General features: G+C 38.4%; 1 protein-coding gene across 2 annotated transcripts in view; it reads right to left on the reverse strand.

The window, feature by feature from the left end:
* Nucleotides 1-22,497, reverse strand: part of LOC110166657 (gap junction alpha-8 protein) — a 27,658-nt gene continuing 5,161 nt past the window's right edge. For both annotated transcript variants that reach the window (XM_055154030.1, XM_055154035.1), the window contains exons 3-5: nucleotides 10,480-10,544; nucleotides 10,089-10,253; nucleotides 1-3,158 (exon numbers count right to left, since the gene is read on the reverse strand). In XM_055154030.1, the coding sequence (XP_055010005.1) occupies nucleotides 1,899-3,143 (1,245 nt within the window). In that variant the 5' untranslated portion in view covers nucleotides 3,144-3,158; nucleotides 10,089-10,253; nucleotides 10,480-10,544 and the 3' untranslated portion in view covers nucleotides 1-1,898. The remainder of the gene's footprint in view (nucleotides 3,159-10,088; nucleotides 10,254-10,479; nucleotides 10,545-22,497) is intronic.

A 22,497-nucleotide genomic window follows, 5' to 3' on the forward strand; every position in this document is an offset into this window, starting at 1 on the left:
TAGAATATCAGCATAGAATACAAGTTAGTAGTAAAAACATTTTGTTTCTCTCTTTGCAAGAATTAAGGGCATGTTCTTCAAACAGAGAGTCGCTGCAACAAATCTACAAATACGAAGAGCATACGCTTACTCCTTCTCTTGGGACACTTTGTTTTAGCTGTGACACTATTAGGCCAACAGTTATGTTCTCCATGGATATGCTCTTTAATACTCCACAGTATTGGCATATGGAGGCACTGGTGGCTGGGGGTCACAAAGGGGACCAAAGCTGCCATCTCTGTGAAATTATTGAGAGCCTTTTGATCATGCCCCCAAAACCAACACTGTGATTGTGCACACAGAGGCACATTGCGATGTACTGTAAGCCTGCACTGACTTTGTCCACTGTATAAAACCCATTGTAGGATTACTTCATAGGTGAGCTTCTAGATTTTAGTTATAGGCAAAGGTTTACTTAGGTCCCAGAGCAATACAATCTGTCGAAACGGTTTTACAATATTTTCAAAATTTACATTTATAGGGAACAGAAGAATATCATACAATGACTGCAGATGGATAAACAAAACACACCAATGTAAATGCAATTCTTTTTAAGTAAAAATGTCTCCATCACAAAGTCATTTTTTCTTTTCTTAAATCTTTATCATTGTGTTAGTGTGCTTTGGTTGCTGCTGCTTGTTTGTTGGGGTGCTCATTAATTCTGAAAATCTTTTTTGACACTACAATTTAAATATCTACCAAAAGTTCACATGACAATATGTACACTATTAGACACGAGAGGGGGCTTTATGTACAGTGGCAGTCGCCCATGTTTTTATCTGTAAACAGTCACTGTTAGTCACAAGTCTTTGTCACTGTGACATGCCAGAGCAAAGGTCACTGTGGTGAACTAAAAGTTTTAAGTCTAAAGTGTTTTTTTACAGCCGGATCAAGGATGCTTGTTTTCATTGATGAGTGCGGTTTCTTTTATTGTCTCAGTTTGAACAATACTTTGTGCTGATGCTGCATGATCTTTATCGCCCGGACGCCTGTTTGTACAGCGCGAAAAGAGAGGATTTGGCCTGAGGTCGCTACTATAGTCTATTCTCTGATAGGGCAAAATGAGCCCCAGCTCTCTTTAACACACAACTGATATCACAGTGTACAGGTCAAGTTTAAAGCTTAACAACAGGCCATCTCCACTATTGAGACGCACAATCACATTTAAAAGACATTCAACATGTGGTCATTTATTTCTTTTATCACTTCTTAACTTTGAGTGCCACCAGGTATACAAACTGTATTCTTGGATGAGTGTTAAAGGCCTCACGTAGTCTAATCAATTTCATGTGCAAAAGACTTGCTCTTATCTACCTAAAAAAGCAGTTTTCCTTTGTCATAAAGAGCGAAGTTTGTAAAAATGTATGAGTTTTGTTGATCTCTGAGAATCCTTTGATCCAGTCCCCAAACAACTCCATGGTTCTGTTTAATGGGAGGAAAGTGCCCGACTACAGTGAAATGAACTGGACTGCAGACGCACAAAAGTACAAACTACTTTCTCTCCCCATCTTCTCCAACCTCATGTACAAACTCCTATGCACTTTTTGATCGATTAAAACTTCAATAGAAAAAGATGGTTCTAAAAATGACCATAGATTTCATCAAGTAAAAACAGTTCCCCTCCTTCCATGCATATTTTTATAGGTACTAAAATGTATTTTAAATATATAAAAAACTACTCTTAAGTCTACGTTTAGTCTAGATCACATATTTTTTGTTCCTAAAGGTTTTTCAGTATATCTTTTGCAAGTATGTTTTCGCAGCTCTCAGTTTAACACCTGTTTTCGTCATGAGCAGAGTTTTAGATGTGTGTGTTCAACATTTGTCAGTGTGGAGCTAGCTTCTGTTCTCTTACATATTCATACAGTGAGGTCATCTGATCGGGCCCTGCTACTGGCTTTACTCATTCTGCTAAGCGGTCTAGTGTCCTCTATCGTATCTGATGCCTCCATGTCATTTGCTGCTGCTTGCACTTCAACATCCTCATCAGCTAATTCCTCCATTCTCCCTTTCTGTGCCTGTGCCTCTGCTGACTGCACCTCCTCCTCCTCCTCATGTAGAGTCACCCCAGCCGTCTCTGTGGTCTGGGCATAAGACGGTAGAGTCTCATCATAAACCTTTGAGATGCTCTCCATCGGTAACCCCTCTTCTGCCTTGTCCTCCAGACTCGGGAAAGAGGAGATGCCTCTGCCAGCCTCCATGCCCACCTCGGCCAGAGGGTAGAGATGTGTTACTGGAGGGGCCTTCTCTTCCTCCAGCAGCCTGTAGCCCTTAGCTCTTTGTAATGACGGCACTGCCAGTGGGGCCAGGCCTTTACCTTGTGGTGAGGGCAGAGCTGACCCCTCGCCCTGTGCTGGAGCTGGGGCTGGCTTACGAAACACAAAGCGGATCTTCTTCAAGCCCAAGTGGCTGATCTCTACAAAATTGAGGAAGAGAGAAACACAAGCCACAGCCAGCATGAAGATGATGAAGACTGTCTTCTCTGTAGGACGGGATACAAAGCAGTCCACAGTGTTGGGGCAAGGCCAGCGGCTACATTTGTACAGTGGCAAGATGCGAAACCCATACAGGAAGTACTGGCCAACCACAAAGCCCACCTCAAACAGTGTCTTGAAGATTATATGGCAAATATATGTTCTGAGCAAAGTGCCTTCCAGCCTGAACTTCTTGCTTCCCTTGGTGCTGGTCTCCTTCGTAGTTCGGACGCTGCCCTGGTCTGGGGCCAGTGGCAGGCGTTCCTCGCTCAGCTCTTGTTGGCGGCTCAGTTCGGCCTCCTCGCGCTCCTTGCGTTTTTCTTCCATGTGGACGTGGTGCACAGCATGGCCCACGTACACCAGCGACGGCGTGGACACAAAGATGATCTGCAGCACCCAAAGGCGAATGTGCGAGATCGGGAAGGCCTCATCATAGCACACATTTTCACACCCAGGTTGTTGAGTGTTGCACACGTAGTCTGACTGCTCATCGCCCCAAACAAACTCAGCAGCCGTGCCCAGGATCAGGATACGAAAAATGAACAGAACTGTGAGCCACACCCGGCCGATCACCGTAGAGTGCTCGTTGACTTCCTCTAAAATATTGCCCAGAAAGCTCCAGTCACCCATGATCGGTCCGTAGCACTGAAGAGTGGAGAGTGGGGTGGAGTGGGAGACAGGGTGCACCCGAATCATGGGGTGGGGTGGTCAGGTAGGACGGACAGGGGGAGGAGAAAAGAGAGCGTCAAAAGCAAGAAATGCTGAATGTGGAATTAAAACTATTCTGACACTTCACTGATTTCTGTTTTGTGGCATGCGTTTGTACATTTCAAGCACTAACTAGTTTGAGTCGAATACAGACTAAAATTAACTGTTAGTCATTAAAAACAAACAGCTTGGGCACTGTCATTTATAGCAGAGATTAAGTTTGATTAACAGAAATCTAAAGCAATGAATACAGTATGGAAAAGCGGAATGTTTTTTGTCTGTAAGCTTTAGGCGTATTCGTAGATATGTTACATTAAAATTAATAAAAAGATATTTATAATCACATCTCTATAAACATAATGCAGAATATTTAAATTAAAATAAATGATGAACTTGCCAAGCTGCGGCTCCGGCAAAGTTGAGTTCTGTCCCGTCCTCTTGGCACCCAATAATGAGCAGTGAACTTTTCTCTGGCCTCTTTCCCACCTAAAGCCCAGTCCTTGTCGCCCCACTGAGCAGATGTGAATGAATCCGCTCTGATGGTTGGTTTTTAGTTAGCTGCAATATTTAAGCTTGGAGCCAGACGGCCTTTATTTGCGGGCGACGTGTGGTGACGCAGTGGACAATAGGATCAACCGCGCTGGTGCAGGGATGTATGGGAGCAGGCCTCAGGCTGCCATACCAACATGGACACTGCATGGCCAGGGCACCGGGTCCACTGCACCACTGGGCAGCTCCATGCAACTGCTAATATGTGGTGTATGTAAAAACAGGTACAGTGGAAGACACAACAGCAAACAGCAGGCCTCCTCCAGCTGGATGCTCTGGTACATGTTAGGGCAGTGAGGCTTTGGGAGACAGACAGTAGTGTCCAGTGTGCACTCATATTCAGTGTTGGGAAGTAACTGAATACATGTAGTGAGAATGTCATTCTGAATACTAATTTTGAGTAACTGTATTCTGGTATAGTTATTCTTTTATTTGGTGATATTCAGAATACTAATGCTTTTTACTTTCCTAAAAATCAAAGGAATGCAGAACTTGATCACAAAATATAGGCTTCAAACTGCACATAATTAGTGAGAAAAACAGGGAACACCACTCTTACAGTGTGTGAGTGTGTTTATTTGTTTATATATATGGAGTTGAAGGCAGTGCGCCATTAGCTAATCTTCCTGGGTCCATTGAAATTTTCATTTAATCAGTGCAAATATATATTAATTCAATTGATATTTAATTGCAAAAAAATCACATTAAAATGATCATGTGTGATTTTAATGTCTCTTTTTCCCATCTCTGCTCATATTATACCACAGCAAAGGAGAAATTGAATTCTGTCAACCAGACAAATTCAATCAAAAAAATTTTGTCCAGTTGACAAAATTTAATTTCTTCTTTGCTGTGGATGCTACTTGGATATTACACGAATACCATATTATACCAAGATACTGCTGTGCAATGTGAAATCTTTACAGCTACACAACTGTTAATGTAACTAAATATATGTTCAAAGTATTCTTCCCATCACTGCTCATATTATACCAAGTTACTGCTGTAAAATGTGAAATCTTTACAGCTACATAACTGTTACAAATAGACGCACATAAAGCACTGTTTTCACTACATGCTCTGTACATCTTTGTGATGTGTACGTATGTTTTTATGTTCTTTATTCAGTGTCCCATAGACGGAATGTAAAGAATGCTTCGAATGAACAGCACACTTGAATGAAGCAAATTGCTGGAGGTTAGTCAAACTTTCCAGGATCATGCAAGAATAACACTAGATCAGGATCTTTGTTTGGAAGATTCCACTGTTTTTAAAAGAGTCAAAGGAGTGACACTTTTTACTTGTCATCTTAAGAGTTGAGTTGTATGTTATGAATCCAGTGTGCTAACTACATCAACACTGTCTTCAGACCCAACACGATAAATACTATATTGACTTTAATATATGAAAGCTGGAACAATATATTTTGGGGCTCAGTGTTTATTGTGTGCATATTTTTGTTGCAATCATGGGGAGGATTCTGCAATTTTTTTATGTGATATGGTAAGATTTGAGCTGTTGAAAGTTGAAAAAGTAACTTCCAGGACTAATTATTGGTTTATTCTACCATTAATTTGTTGTAGCTCAAGCCTTTTTATTATGCAGTATATGTAAAAATGGGTCACTGGGATTTTCTTGCATTATTGTTATTGTATCAGTGGCATAAAGTAGTTTCAATAATATTAATTATTGTTTTATTCCTCTGTAGCAATATATGGTGCTTCAAAATTTGTTATCGTGCCAGGCCTAGTCATCACAATTACAAATGCCACTGCTCTTTATTTCTTCAAAAGGTGATAAGTGATTTCTTTTGAATAGTGTGCCGTAGATGATGATGTACTATATATGTTAACCTTTACCAGAATTCAGAATCCAGAATTTCACTATTAAAAATTGCTGATTTTGGACCATAACTCTAAAATTTGACACTCAGGTTGCCAGGTAAATTAAATTGGTGATGATTTTTGGGTTTTTGGTTAATATTTTTCAACATATATATATTTTTTTACCAATGCTTATATATTGCTTATCTCAAATTTGTCAGCTGCACCTCTTACAAAGCCACGTCAGACTTACAGATAGTATCCAACATGAATAAAGAAGAAACAGGAAGGCTGAACAGATCTGCTCTAGTGTTCTGAACATGGCGGCCATATTGACATCTCTAACTGTATCCACTGAGTTTGGGGACCAGGGCTGCCTTTAAAGAGCTACGTGTTGGTATAGTGAACGCATGCATGCTAAGCCCTACGCTGGAGCCGTGAATAGCAGTAGGATTTCACACAAAGACATGATGTCATGATTTAGGGTGCGGACGACTCTTTTGAGAATATGCGGTGAGGCGTGAGGTTAGATTGGAAAGCAGCGTAGAGCACCAATCAGATAGTTAACAAACTACAAACCTATCAAACTGTTATCTGCATATTACAACACTTAACACACTCCTCACTGTAAAGCTTTTATAAACAGGAAGAAACCTGTTAAACCTATTAAAACCTATTCACTTTTTCTTATTATGTTATGTTATTTTGCTATATGGGAAAAATAAGCTCCTTTCTGGACATTTTACAGAGAAGACAATACAACAAGAAGTTATATTTTCTTTAAAGGGCCCATATTATGCTATTTTCTGATCTATGTAATAATGTCATCAAAAATATCAGTGGAGTTGTGTTTTATTTCATTCATACATGTTTTAACACACAAATCCTGCATATCAAGGTTGAGTTCTTCTCTCAAACTGGAAATATTTCTGAAAAAACACCGTAAAGTCCGGTGGTAATACAGGAAGTGCTCCATTTTGTTTTTAAATTCCATACACCTTCACTAGAATCATTCGGATAATTTCAGCCAATCTCTACTGAACTAAAGGTAAAAGGTAGCTGTTAACTTGAGAACTACTACTTTGAGACATCACATGGTGGAATAGAGCATTTTGAGCATTGGGGATGTAGACAGACTCATAACACAGGTTTACTCAAACATGTGTGAATGAAACAAAATTTAACTCCGGGTATGTTTATGATTATAACATAACTTAAAGCTCACAAAAGCCACAACATTAATGAATCCCTGTAATAACATGCGCTTTGCCTGGTTCTGTTCTCAGTCCATATTTAAATCACATGAATGGTGTGTCATACAAAGTAAAGAGAAAAGAGTCTTTCAGCTGTAGTTTAGTGTGATGTTATCAGCGATGGCCTTCACAGATACGACATGACCTGGGGCAGCCCTGCGTCCCATGACACAGAGGCCTCAATGGTACAAGGCTTATGTTTAAGACACACACACACTTGTTTCTAAGCATGAGTTTGTTTAGGGGCAAACATAAAGCATACATATTTGAACTCATATTTGTAAGTGCCAACAGTTTTCTTTGTTACTGCGGTGACCTGGAGCATTTCAATGTTAAAAGCTTTGGTTTTGTCTTTAGAGGTGTATTCCTCATGAGTCATCTGTTTCGAAACCATTCTGTTCCAATGATGGTAGAAAACTAATGTTAAAAATGCATGATCTCTGCTCTATCATGTAATAAAAAAGCTGCAACAAAAATGTGTTTCATCAATATAAAAATGTATATGTTTTTTTAATGTAACTTTTTGGTTGGGGGTTTGTCACTTGCTTGTTTCTGTGGATATGTCATTACTCTGCCTGGAATGTTTTGCAGTATGACATTAAACAGCTCTACTTTACATTTAATCAATTACAGTGTTTTTCTTTAGCTCAAAAATGCCCACAAAAAGAGGCATTTTGTCTGTGAGCGGGGTTGCCGCTCCACAGATCTGTCATGTAACTTGGTCTGATATGGTCTCCATGAAGGTAGAAACGTTCAGTGAAGAAAAGCATTTAAGACTTTCCACCAGAAAAGTGACACAATGCACCTTTAAATTAAGTCTGGCAAACTGAACATCTTACTTCAGATAAAAAAGTTTAGTAGTAGAAGTATTAGGGATGAGCATTTGATGAAATTTTCTTAATCATCAGGAGAATTAACGATCTGTTATCGTTTGGTCACCCTACGCTACGCACAGCAACCTACATTCGGTTTGTAGATTAAAAATGAACGTAATCGACAAAATTCTTAATGATTAATTATCGACTAATCAACTAATCATGCCAATCCCTAAGAAGTCTACATATTTGTTGATTGTGAACATTTTCAGAGTGTATTGTGTACTAAATAAAAAAGTAATAAAATGAAAATAAATGAAGGGTCAATTAAAGTTCTCCTTGAGTTCTGAATGTGGTAAAAAAAAAAAGTAAATATTTTTCACTGCCTATTGTGAGACAGTTTGTTACAGAGTTAAATAATGATCGATGGTTACACAGATTACAGAGGAGACTTCTGTTCAAACCCTGAGAAGAGTGGACTGTTTTGACTCACAACCTGCTTTTGCGTCAGGTTTCCTATCCTGTTCTGCTTTCAATACAGTTTTTTAATTTCTAACATTGTTTTGTTTAACTCAATTCTCAAAGGTATAGCTGCTGGATGTAGTGTTTTGTTTCTTGATCAGACCAGCCATCAGACATTGTAGGTCTAGGATCATTAATCTCTGTTACAATTTAGATTTTGCAAGATGGACACTTGACTTTTGACAAGAGAGACGAGGGCTGAGAGACTGTGAATAAATTGTTCTCACAAGCAGAGGAAGAAAGTAGTGGAAGGGCCATTTCCTATGTATGTGGCAGCAGGCACCAGGGACAGAGCACATACTGGACTTGGGACACAATGGAGATATTTGGGCGGAGGTTAGATGAGTGCGTAGTGTGTCAGTCCCTGTGTGTGACTGGATCTGAGCCCTCTGTGGTTATGGGGTAAAGGTTTAGATAATAATTCACCTCAGGCAGGAAGTTAAAGGAAATGTCTGCCTTCTTGGTGTTGGGTTGTTTGCCGGACACAGTTTCCCACAATCTCTTTACCCTTTTTTTTGTTTTGTTTTTTGTTTAAAGGTGCACTGCGAAATTTTTCTGGTTAAGGTTACACTACTGCATGTTATAACTGTGCCTGGGTTAAGGTTGCCAGGAATGTTCCACACTATTGCATTAAAATCTAATATTTTTCAACCTCGTGTATATTGCTGAGATATTTTTATTACCTATTTCTATTTTATTTTACTTGTACATATACATTTACATAATTATGCCTTATTTGACACCAGTCTCATTTAGAATTTATAATTACCATTTATATTTTTTCTCTTTGTCATTATAATATTTTGTAATGTGTGAGCTACTACGCCCAAATAATTTCCCTTGTGGATCAATAATGGTTGTCTATGTCTAAGTCTAAGAACTAGGGTTGCCAGAAATGTTCCACAATATTGCACAAAATTTATCTATCAAATATTTATTCAGTGATGTGTTTTTATTGCTGAATACACTGAAAAAGGGTGTGCCTCACTGGTCTGACCCATAACTTGGCCTGGTGGTTTATCTCCATGGAGACAGAAAAGTTTAATGCTTTGGAACATTCAGACATAGCAATAAAATTCTTATTATTATGAAGATAAGCAGGTGACGAAGAGTTACACAGTGCACCTTTAAATTTGGACGGTAATACGGTGACCTTTCAGACCAGGTAAAAGCATCTATCTGATGAGCAAGATAACTCCCATGATACAGAAATGGGGACGAGTGAGGGTTGTTTTAAAGACTGCACTTGACATACAATATTTTAAACTATTTACTGGATTGTTTTGCTGCTGATAACCTGGATCTGAGCACAGTGTTTCATTTCAAATTTTTATACTAAAACAACAAATAAGTTGATTCTGATGATTACAAGAGAGATAGACCGATATATCGGTTGACTGATCTACATTTGCACATTTAGCAAATCAGCTATCGGCCTTAAATCTCCAGCACAGGTGAATATTTAGTTTTGCCTGACTTGCTGTCAAAAAACTACGCATAAAGCTTTATTTTGCCAAGAAATAATGGCACAAAACATGACTACAGCTCTTTCTTAAAGGTCTGTGGTAAAAATGGGTTGTAGGTGAGTTTGTAATACATTTAAATAATAGAATTTGTGAAAAATAATCAAAATCAGCTCCACATATTGGCCCAAAATTATTGGCGCAGTTTATCGACCACTGAGTGCTTTAGATTCCACAATATTGGAAGGGGCATCAACCATGAAAAAACTCATATCGGTCAATCTCTAATGATTACATATGATTTTAATTATAGTATATGTCCATATTTACTGGTATTTTCTAGTCAAGACTTTGATTTGTGGAAGAATGTAGTACCAGTGGTGTGCATGCAGGGTGAACTATGTAAAAAGGTGACTTTAATGATTCAGAAGGGAACACCCACTTGTTTGTATGAGAGGAACACACGGCCTGCTACAGGATGATTTGAGGCGTCCCCCTCCCTCAGTCGGCCACTGGCCTTCACAATGTTATCTGCGGATAGGCCGCTGGCAACCGGTTCGGCCGTACACTGCCAGACGTCCAGAGGAGGTTCTCACACACTTTCACCCTGTGGGACAAGTGATTTAGTGTTTACACTCCATAGAGTTTCCTTTAATGAAGCAGATCATTTACACAATGACTACAGCACATAATACAAATAATACATCTAATAAAGCATATTAGATAAGGTGGGGTTGCATAACAAGCCATTATGACTGTAAAAGTTAGGTGTGCTGCAAACTCCTTGTTCCACAAACAGAAAATATGGAAAACAATTGTTTTCAAAAACTAACCTTCACATATCATTCAGGTATTTTTATTCTTGAAGACCTTGTATTGACTCTTCTGATGGACATGCCTGGAAAAAACACACAAAGCATACAAAGCTGATAAATACACAACAAAAACATACTCATGGTTTCTTTTTTTATTATACCTAACATATCGTTTAGAATTAAATCTTTGTTTTTAGTTTAACAATTGACAAGAAGACAAAAAATTCTGTTGTTATCAAACTAAAGTGCTACAACTTTTCACAATATGCAGTTCAATTACCTTTAGAAAAGCAGTAACAAAAATAAAAACGATTTATACAAAACGGTATCAGAAAGAAGTGGTGCCAATTTGTTCCAAAATCTATCTAGGCTTACCTTTTTTCATTATATTACAATATTTGTGAATTGGTATTTTGGTATTTCTCCACATTTTTTTTGTAGATGGATTTGCTAAATAGCAATTTCTTGCAAATCACTTGGAAAAAATTGAGATCAAGATGGGACCTTTTCTTCTTGAACCAAGAAATATACTGAAATAGATTTTTACACATAAGAACAGCGGAACAGTTATAAAACTGATAGACTTTGTGTTAAATTGTGGGCAGTGTTGGGGGGATGATTGGCAGCACACATGAACGCGTGAGCTTCTGTCTTCAGTCATTCTCTTCACTTGAAACGACACAAAGTCAATCTGTTAACACGCTGAGTGCAGAGCCTGCTCACAGGCCCGTCTCTCCTCAGGTCTGGGTTTATTTGTTTCTCCGTCGGGTTAGGGGTCTCGCAGATATCCCTCTTCCTGCGTTTGTTGGCTCACTCCTTCATCACCACGCCGCTCTGAGATGCTGCAGTTTGCAGACGTCCACAATTCACCGCCATAGTCCAAGTTTCCATATCTTGATAACCTTGTTCTCCATTTGGGTGGAGGAGGAACTGACACAGGCCACAGCATGGGATATGTTTAGCTTTCCAACGGTCACTTTCTCTCAGCCCAAAGACCACATTTTAAAAACTTATAAAAGCACAAACATTGATACAAGATTTTAACTTCACCCTGACAAAGTCTGACTTTTAAATTCAATACTGGTGCATATATTATGTGTGTAATATAATGGGATAATAGGACATTACAAAAGCCAGACACTTAAGATAACCTTTTACAAAAGCACCAGAATTTCAAACAAAAATGTCTATGAATTGAAATTCAGTCTTGTTTAGTTCCTGTTCTGAAATGGTTCATTCATTCATTGTGATTATTAGCTGTTGAAAACTACCTCCTTTGACACCAGGTGGACACATGGGGCCAGCATATTCCCTGTGTGTGGTCAGTCTGGGCAGGGTCAAAGGTCAAACTGTCATAACTATAGCTCTAGATACAAATACATATCTTCAGTGACAGGGCTCATATAAACACGACAGTCATCCTGGTTGGACTGTGACAGCTCCTCACCTGTTCACTGAGGGATTAGCAGCTTCAGAACAAGCAAACAGAAGTAATCATTTACCACTGGGACCAGCTCTTCCGGACATATTAAAGCGGCTAAGAATAACTTTAAGAAGACACAGAGGAGCTGAGCTGAGTGACAGTGTCTGTGTACTTAATGGACATACCACAGTTTGCCTTATGGACTAGTTATTTTTAGTTGTGTAGTAAATAGTATAATTTAAAGCCACAAATAGTTGTTTGTTTGTTACATTAAAACATACTGAAGTGTTTCTTCAATATTCTAGTCGTTAGATACACGTTTAAAGGGCCCATATTCCACTATTTTCTGATCTATGCCATAATGTTGTTTGTTTCACAAATGGTTAAAACATTAACCCTACTGAGTTTTTTTTCTCAAACAAAAAATACTCCACATTGTGATGTCAGCTGGTAATACAGAAAGTACTCCACTGTGTGTTTTTTTTAACTCCATCTTCACTAGAATCATTTGGATAATTTCAGTCTTGGAATTACCAGTCTACATGACATCACAAGGTGAAGCTTCACTTGAACACGTGTGAAAGACACAAAACACAACTTCAGGTATGTTTTTCAGGAAGTAACACCATTATAACTTGACTTAAAGAATCTTCAGAAGAATCAATTTCACATAACATAGGATACACACTTCTCCAATACTTAGCGAGATGTGAGTTCTTCTGTGTAGAATATATAGCAAGAATCAGTCTAGATCCCAGGTAAATATACAAAAAAGTGTGCTCTAATGTGTTTTGGACTGTGGCAGCGAATATTCTCTTTCAGTAATATATTCCTGCGGGGTTGGGAGAGCAGGACCATTACTGAGTGCCCCCACGTGTAACTGGACCAGAGCAACATGCTCCTGCCATGAATCACCTATGTAAATGCTGACCAATGGAGGACATGGATGAGAACAAATGAAAATAAACAACTCAAATGTGACTTCATATACCACCAATTTTTTAACAGCGAGTAATCGGCTGTACAAAAAGCCATCTTAAAGTGCCTCTATTATGCCATTTTCTGATCAAAGTTATAAGGTTTCCTCATCAAAAACACACCTGGAGATGTGTTTTGTTTAATTCACACATGTTTAACACACAAACCCTGCATATTTAGGTTTTTCTCTCAAACAGAAAACGCTTCAACCTTGTGATGTCATGTGGTAATACAGAAAGTGCTCCACTGTGTCCATACACCTTCACTAAAATCATTTTGGGTAATTTTAGACCTGGAATTGCCACTGCTGATCTAAAGGTAAAAGGAGCTGTTAACTTGAAAACTACCACTACATAACATCACAAGGTGGAAGCAAGTAGAAATGTGGAAGACATTCTAATGACAATGAGGAACTTACGTGGCCAGGCTAGTGCCACCTAGTGCTTCTGCTCAATTTCATTTCTCTCCAGCGACTAGGTCAGGAATCACAATGCAAGAACCCCAGAAGTGTGAGTTTGGGCACCAGCCAATCAGCAAAGAGCCATACATTCTGTGTTGGCAACGATTCCCGAGATTGAGGATTTAAAGCCGGAACAAAGAGAATGTTCAGTGAATTTTATCAAAGGGAAAGACGCTATTGCCCTTCTTCCTACGGGATTTGGGAAAAGCTTAATATACCAGTTAGCCCCGTTAGCGGCGCATTACATACGTCATGACCAAAGAGCAGTGATTGGTTAAATAAGAAAAGTATCTGCCTACCGTCGAGCAAACAAAACCTACTGCTGTGAGATCAGACAGTTTCCACAAAGTGAAACTGACTGATGAATCAGACTAAACTTACAAAAGTAGAATTAGCAATAATTTTCCTTTGCCCATCAAGTCCAATATTTTGGTGCCAGTTTTTGTACCTACCTCAAGAATATTAGTAGTAGTAGAATAGTAGTTATGTTGAGAAAAGGAATTTTAAAATCAATCCAAACAATTTTTATGAGTGATGTGAGAATAATACATGTTTATTCTGTTCTGTTTGGCTGAAATGTTTTTATTCTGCTCTATTCTCTTTTAATGTTGATTTTCTGATGATTATTTATGTTTTGATTTGTTAGTATTATGATTTTAATGTATTTCATATTCTGTAAAGCACTTTCAGTTACTTTGTGTACAAATTGTGCTATACAAATAAACTTGCCTTGCCCATTATGTTTGGGTTATACACAGAGTAAATGATTTTATAGGTACAATTTGCTACACCTAACAGTAACATTGATTGCAAAATTATCCAAGCAGAGCACAAAATATGAGAGAGAGATGGGCACTGGAGGTTGCAGCCCTGGGCTACAGGACATGCTCCAATTGTGAAGAGATCCTTGTCATTTGGTTTCCACTCTTGTTTATACTTAAACAACACCGTCATTGCTGCCTCACTGCAGACAGCTTGAGGGAGTAAAAAAAAAAGAAAGAAAGAAAGAAAGAAAAGAAAAAAAGCTAATGTCAAAATTCACACTGAATGGAATGAAGACTTTCATTATAAGTGGCTGAAAGACTTTTACTCATTATAAGTTTATCTCTAGGCAATGGAGGATTCCCCATTACATATGACCAAAACCATAAAACAGAAAACAAAGGATTCTTTGTAACTCTTTGAAATGTTTGGTGAATTATGCCATTAGCAACAAGGCAGTGATCTTTAAGTCATGTGATAATGTTGTTTTATGTTTCATTCACACATGTTTGAGTGTAAATGGAACAGTATTGGTCTGTCTACATCCCCAAAGCTCAAAATGCTCTTTTCTACTTTGTGATATCATGAAGCAGTAGTTTTCCAGTTAACAGCTACCTTTTACATTTTGTTTAGTAAAGATTGGCAAATACAGGGCTGAAATTATCCAAATGATTCTAGTGAAGGTGTATGGAGTTTAAATACACAGTGGAGCACTTCCTGTATTACCACTAGAGCCCGACCGATATGGATTTTGTTGTGGCAGATATGAAACCGATATAATGGGAGTTGGAGCTGCCGATAGCCGATATAATCACCGATATATTTAGTGATGTAAAAATTCACTGTAAATCTTGAATTGTTTAAAAAACTTAGGTTTGGCTCTAGTGGATTCTAAATTGGGTTTATTTAGGCAACATTTATTGTTATTCTGACTCTTTACATCATATTTACATACAGTAGATCAGCCTAATGGCATTTTTGCATCACATTCTAGCTTCTAGTGATGGGTATTCCAGTTTTGATTTTTTTTGGAGAATCGGCTCTTTTGGCTTGGCTCACTAAAGCAGCTGGCTCTTTCGGCTCCCAAGCGACTCTTGAGATTGTTTTGTTGCAAGCAGGACTAAACCAGAACTGAACCAGGACTGAGTGTCGGGACACGGTTTCTATCTCTCTCCTTCACTCGAGCCCAAGATTAGTCCTGGTTTATTCATTTTATGACTGAACTACAGCCAAATATGCACTTTTTTTTTATCCTATGCACACGTATATTTCTGAAAGTTTCATTAGGGTTAGGGTTTTGTTAGCTAATCGCTAACAAAACCTAAACTAGCTTCAAAGTCGATGTATTTCCAACACTCACCGCTCACACAGGCTCCTCCTCACATCACAAGTCTGCACTAATAAATGTCCTTTTAATCCAGACTCAAACCAATTGTCCTTAAAAAGAATATAATCTCAGTGTTGCGCACCGCTGCCGGTGTAAACAATAGCACGTGAGTGAAGTGACGTGACTCTGTGGTGTGTTCAGGGACAGTACGGACACACACAGACAAATTACACCGCAGATAAATACTGATGCGGAGCCACATATTAGGACATTTATCTGTCTGTAAATTGGATTAAATGAACATAATGTAGAGAGTCTAAGTTTTATAACGAGGTATAACATGCCCACGTGAAATATCGGCCCATATCAGCAAGCATATCTGCCGATAGCCGATATGTCTTCAGTTGCCTCTACTGGCCGATAATATTGGCCAGCCGATATCGGTCGGGCTCTAATTACCACATGACATCACAAGGTGGAACGGTGTGTGTTTTCTGTTTAAGAGAAGAGAGAAGCCTAAATATGCAGGATTTGTGTGTTAAAAACAACTCTAGGTTTGTTTTTAAAGAGGAAACAAGATTATAACAAAGATCAGAAAACATATGTATGGGCCCTTTAAGCACATGAACTTTGTGGACTCAGACTGTTTAGATTTGAAAACTGCGAGGAACATGCCGTAAATATGAGCACTCTGGAAGTTTACTTGGAGCGGAATTGCCATTGATCCCAGAAAACAATTCCACTTCCCCTCGTCTGCTGCCGGAGAATGCTTCCCAGCAGAAAATAGTGCACCAGGGATGTGAAGACGAAAAGGGGGGGAGAGGAGGGGAGGGGCTGGAGGGAGGGCCAGGGTGGGAAAAAGTCAAGGATGATGCATTGGATTTTCTTCTGGTCCCACCACGAGGACTTCCAGTGTGGAGTCCGTCAGAGCAGCTGTCCAATAAGAACAGGCATTTCAGGAGCAGAAGTAGCCCTCGCTTGACGCTGGCTGTGACAGATCGATTATTCAGGTGAGTACATTTTACTTTTTAATACCATTTTAATATAGTGTATGTAGAAAATGTATTCAAATAAAAAAAACAAAAAAACATTAAAAGTAGTATTTTTCTCACCACACCCACCATTGTTAACTTTCTTAGAATATTCAAGTGATTTAATATTGTACGTAAGAAATCTAGAAGAAGTCTAACATAAAAAATAACATCAAATAAACTAAATATTTAAAGGTGCATTGTGTAACTTTTCTGGTGGTGGATGTTATTGCTTTGTCTGGAATGTTTCACCGTATGGTTTTATTTTCATGGAAACCAACCAGACCATGTTACAAGTCAGATCTGTGAAGAGGCGACCCCGCTCACAGTCAGAATGTCTTTTTGTTTTTCTAGATATTTTTTACCTATAAAACCACCTGCAATCGAATAGATGTAAACCAGAGCTGTTTAAAGTTATACTGTGGAACATTCCAGGCAGAGCAACGGCATATCCTTAGAAACAAGCAGGTGCCGGATCCCCAACCCAAAAGTTACATAGTGCCACAAGAACAAGAATGTCTGAAAATAACAAGTCTAAAGTGTGTACATCTACATACAGTTAATACATCAGATCAAGTAAAAATCAAGGTTAAGAAAAGGACATATTTTCATCTTACTGACATTATCTTAACACTAAAAGCAGCGCTCAAAAGTTAAAATCCATCTGCGTTTCCTTCTCTCACACCTGACAGCGTGGAAGCCTCTGACAAACAAGGTTAAGCAACAGTTACCATAATGTAAATCCCCCATGAAGAGCTGCCATTAACTTACTATAAAAGTCAGACCCAGAAAGTGTGACACAGGTGAAATATTAACAAACAAGATTTCACAGTGACAACAGTGGCACAATGCTCCCAAATAAGAGTCAGAAATTAAATGGGTACGCCGGTTTTATACAGATTAATCACAGTCTAGTTTAGTTTAGTTTAGTTTATTTATTTAATGAGTCAGGCACAGTGCACAATATACTAGTGCTTTAACCTTAAACAAAAGCAATGCACTGTACCAGGCTGTAGAACTAGCCCTAATTTCCACTTGCAGTCCCTGGGTAGGTTGATTTTATAGTTCATAAAATCAAACATACAAAGAAAATGTCTTTAGGATGATCGGCTCATCGTGAAATAGGCGTATGTTTTTATCCTCGCACCTTTCAGTTTTTCACTTGCTGCTTGCTGCCATTTCAAGACAGTGGTGGAAGGTAATAAAGTACTAAAGTAAAAGTACAATACATAAGTACAGTTTTTAGGTATCTTTACTTTACTTAAGTCGATTCCACACAATTTACTTTACTTTACTGCTACATCTGAAAGCTTGTATCTATCTTTCGATTCTGCTACATTTTAGATTGAAAAGTAAAAGTACTTTTCTTTATGATGATTTCTTTATGAGACCTGCTGAAATGGCTAAGACAATTTTTTTTTTAGCACATTTAATTTCAGTTAACATCCAAAGTTAGAGCAAACCAAATACACAAAAAACATCTAGAAAATTTCAAAAATCACTACATTTGATGCTTTAATTGTTCTAAAAATCTCTGCAAAATACTTACTCTTTACTCTTAAAGGCGTACTGTAACTTTTCTGGTGGAGGGTCCATCAAATACCTTTCTCTGTGGAGTTGTTATTGCTTTGACTACAATGTTTCACAGTATGGCATTAAATATTTCTTTCTTCATGGAGACCAAACCAGACCAAGTTACAGGTTAGAATTGTGGAGTCAGAATGCCTGTTTTTCTTGGTATTTTTGAGCTATAAAACCATTAGTAACTGAATAAATGTAAGGTAAAGGTGTTTAATGTCATATTGTGGAACATTCCAGACAGAGCAATGACATATCCATAGAAAAAAGCAGGTGGTGCACCCCAAACCAAAAAGTTACACAGTGCACCCTTAAAGCTTTTTTAAACAGGCACTTCAATACTTTTACTTAAGCTGTTTTTTCATGTGATACTTTTACTTTTACTTGAGTACTCTTTTGCCTGGGAATCTGTACTTTTACTTAAATAACAAAATTGAGTACTTCCACTTGTTACTTACATCCACCACTGTCTGAAGATAACTAATAGTGTAGATCATAACAATGCTGTAGGTCTGTGTACGCTTGGGCAGTTGAAGATCCAAACAACCATGTAAGGCAACCACTACGAACAGAGTCTGCGTGGCGATGACAGGTGAACAATTGCGATGAGAAATATTGGCGCTGGATTAATTTAGTACAGGGTTGGGCAATTATTTGTTTCCATGGGGCCACATGCGAAACAGAAAATATTGCGGAGGGCTGGGCCAAAATGTTCAACGGAATGCTGCAGAATATTAATTGTATTTCTTTATAAAAAGCAAAGTAAATAGCATGTTTTGACAAGCTGACTTTTAAGAGTTTATGTTATGACTTAGCAATGAAAAAATGAGGTTGCCTTTTATAATTCCAAAAAAGCTGAAACGGGCCAGTCAACCAAAGGGCCATGAGCTGGACAATGACCGGGTCTGATTTAGTAGGTCACACAAACCCAGACTCACCCAATGCCAGTGCCAATGCCAAAGCCAATGCCACCACAGCTATAGTTAACCCAACTCAGTTCTCCTGTGTAATCCTTAACCCCGTGGGAGACACTCCAGCTGCTGTTTGAGTGGGACTGACTGCGGCACGTGTTAATAGCGCTGCCACTAATAGACACAAGTGCAGCTTCAGACTTACATCTATCATGTCAATCATGCGCATTATTCACGATGGTGCCACTGCATAGGATAACAGCTGACTCCAAACAGTAATTAGAAACACTTAGTAGCTGACAGTTTAATTCAGCCATTACCAATATTCACATACGTCTTGAGTTTCTGGAGCGCATAATTCAAAGCCAGTTACTATCTACATAAATACAAATTTTTAGTACCAGAACAGAGAGCATGGGTGCAGCATGTGGAATAAATTATATTAAATACTCATTAAAATATGGCACATTTTCATTTATTTAAATCAAATAAAGCCCAATAAAATCACACTGATAAACAGAAGTCTCAGGGCACGTCAATGATCATTTTTATCTGCTAGCATTTTACCTTTAATGGCGCACTATGATACTTTTTTGGTTGGGGGTCTGTCACCTGCTTGTTCCAGACAAAGTAATAACATCTCACCACACCCACCACTGTTCACTTTCTCAAATTATTCAAGTGAGTTCAAGCAAGTTTAATATTGTATGAAAGAAATCTAGAAGAATTCTAACATAAAGAATAACATCAAAATAAACTAAATATTTTAAGGTGCATTGTGTAAATTTTCTGGTGTTGGTCTGTCAAATGCTTTTTTTCATGGAGATGTTAGTTATTGCTTTGTCTGGAATGTTTCACAGTATGGCATAAACTTTTCTGTCTTCATGGAGACCAAACAAGGCCAAGTTACAGGTCAGATCTGTGAAGAGGCGACCCTGCTCACAGTCAGAATATCTGTTCTTCTAGATATTTTTGACCTATAAAACCACCTGTAATTGAATAGTCAATAGCAGAAAAACAAAGATGCACCCTCCACCGAAAAGTTACACAATGCAACCTTAAAGTAAAAATGTTATAAAATAGTTATCTTGTGGTTTGACAAAATATTTGATCAGAGATATATTTAGATGAAAACCACACATTTTCTTACAAAAAATGCTCCAAAGCAGAGGCAGAGTTAGTGTTGAATAAAAAGTTACTAGATATTCTTCTTTTTAATCATTAAGTAAAGGCATTATTTAAGAATGAAAAAGACCAAATGAAACTGGGTCACATTTGCTTTTGTAATAAAAACAAGAGTGACAGTGGAGACATTGATCTATAATGCTGCCCTATCTACAACACAATGTCAGAGCTGTTTTGGTTTTACTCAGTTTAAATTTGTCCCACTAGAAAATGTCAAATAAAACGGTCCTTTTTCCAGATTACAGTACAGTATAGGTTTGTTAATGATGCGTACATTACTGTCCACCTATCCTCTATTACACAGTGGAACCAAATGTTCAACAACTATGAATACGTAAGTCTTCGTGAAGGTCAGTCCAAACACACCGTCCTACGAGAGGCACATCTCTGAGTGGACGGGTCGGATACATTAGGATGGTATGATGACAAAGGGCACCAGTGTAAACTACCAGCTACTAGAAACCATTTTGTGTAGATCCTTTTGTATTTACGTTGTATAGAAAGTCTAAGCTCCTGGTCATCTGCACTCTGTCTACAGTCACAGCGTATGTATGCATCAGATTAGAGACATTATATAATCTACAAACTGTTTATTCTATTCAATTAATTCATTTTTGTAAAGACCAAAATCACAACAGCACATGCCTCTCAAGGTTTAACAAGACTGCTGATTTACCAACAGGAAGTTACAAAATCAAACAGTGAAATTGAATGTTTTATTTTCATCCTTGGATATGGTCAGTAACAGAAGAGTAGTTAAAATATAAATCGTTATATAAAGGTGCACTGCGCAACTTTTCTGGTGGAGGGTCCGCTACTTACTTGTGTCCATAGAGATGTTGTTGCTTTGCCTGAAATGTTCCACAGTATGATTTTAAACACATACATCTAGCATTTATTCATTACAGGTGTTTCTGTTGTTCAAAAATACAATAATTCTTTCTGTGAAATGTAATGTAAAGTAGTGCTGTAACCTCCATGTCTACCTTATGATAGATGGGTTTAATATATACTGTGGAATATTCTAGACAAAGCAATAACATTTCCATGGAGACAAGCAGGTGGCATCCCTCAAGTAGAAATGTTAGACAGTCCATGTATCAGTTGTTCATTCATTTTTCAAAATAAAACTAAAAATAAGAAAATGAAAAATACAACAATTTTCTTCATTATTTGTCTCCAAAATGAAACCAAAATGAAAAAATGGATAACGATTTTGTGTTTAAATGAATAATGGTAACCTGCCTCAGTCCTGGTATCAGTCCCTGTCTCTGTCCAGGTCTGGTCCCGGTCTCAGTCCAGTTCTGGTCCCAGTCTGAGTCCTGATCTGGTCCTGGTTTCAGTTCTGGTCTCAGTCTGGTTTGGTCGCAGTCCAGTCTAGGTCTGGTCCTGGTTTGGTCCTGGTCTGATCCCAATCTCAGTCCCGGTCTGGTTCTGGTCTCAGTACTGGTCCTGGTCCTGGTCCCGGTCTCAGTCCTAAACCCAGACTAAACCAGGACTGAACCAAGTGTTGGGACGGACCCGGAGGTGCGCCTGCGTTGACTGATCAGAACTGAGACAGAGACCAGACCAGGACCAGACCAGGACTGAGACTGGGACTCAGACCAGGACTGAGACCGGGACTCAGACCGGGACCAGACCAGGATTGAGATTGGGACTGAGACCAGGACTGAGACAGTTTTAGTCCTGGTTTAGTCCTGATTTAGATAATAAATCGTTATCTGTTTTTTCATTTTGGTTTTTGAGACAAATAATGAAGAAAATAGTTTTTTTTCTTCCATGTTCTTATTTTTGGTTTTATTTAGAAAAACAAATGAACAAATGATACACAGATTGTTATAGAGTGCACAGTGAATAGCAATTAAATCTGCCAACAATTTAATTCTATGATCTAACTTCATAAAATAACAAACAGAATAAGTAGCGGCGGTGTTCAGTTGTGGTGTAAAAAGTAAATAAACTCCCAGCTTGTTTGTCAGCTTGGCACAATAGCTCATTTCGATAAGCTTGAATAATAACATCACAAGTGACAAGGTGTTTCCTTCATCTCAGACTTTCACAGTGAGAAAAGTGTGGAGCTGGTCCAACACGTGTTCATGTCCGACGATTTATAGATGCATTTTAACAAAGGCTGGTCTCTACACGCTGCACTGCTGTGAGGTGACGCATAATGAACCAAAACTGTCACTTACACTCAATATTACATCAGCTTTGTTCAGATCAACTAAAATATTATAATTTTAAATCAATTAAAGGTCCTCTAGTGTACAAAACTGACTCTTGTGAGATTTTAGCCATGTTAGAATGTTGTTACCTCCTCAGAAACACACTTGGAAGTTTGTTTTGTTTTGTTGCTAGTTCAACACCACTTGGCAACTCCA

The sequence above is a fragment of the Boleophthalmus pectinirostris genome, unplaced genomic scaffold (assembly GCF_026225935.1).
Source record: "Boleophthalmus pectinirostris isolate CB_2022bp ecotype Guang Dong unplaced genomic scaffold, ASM2622593v1 HiC_scaffold_1, whole genome shotgun sequence".
NCBI classification, from domain to species: domain Eukaryota; kingdom Metazoa; phylum Chordata; class Actinopteri; order Gobiiformes; family Gobiidae; genus Boleophthalmus; species Boleophthalmus pectinirostris.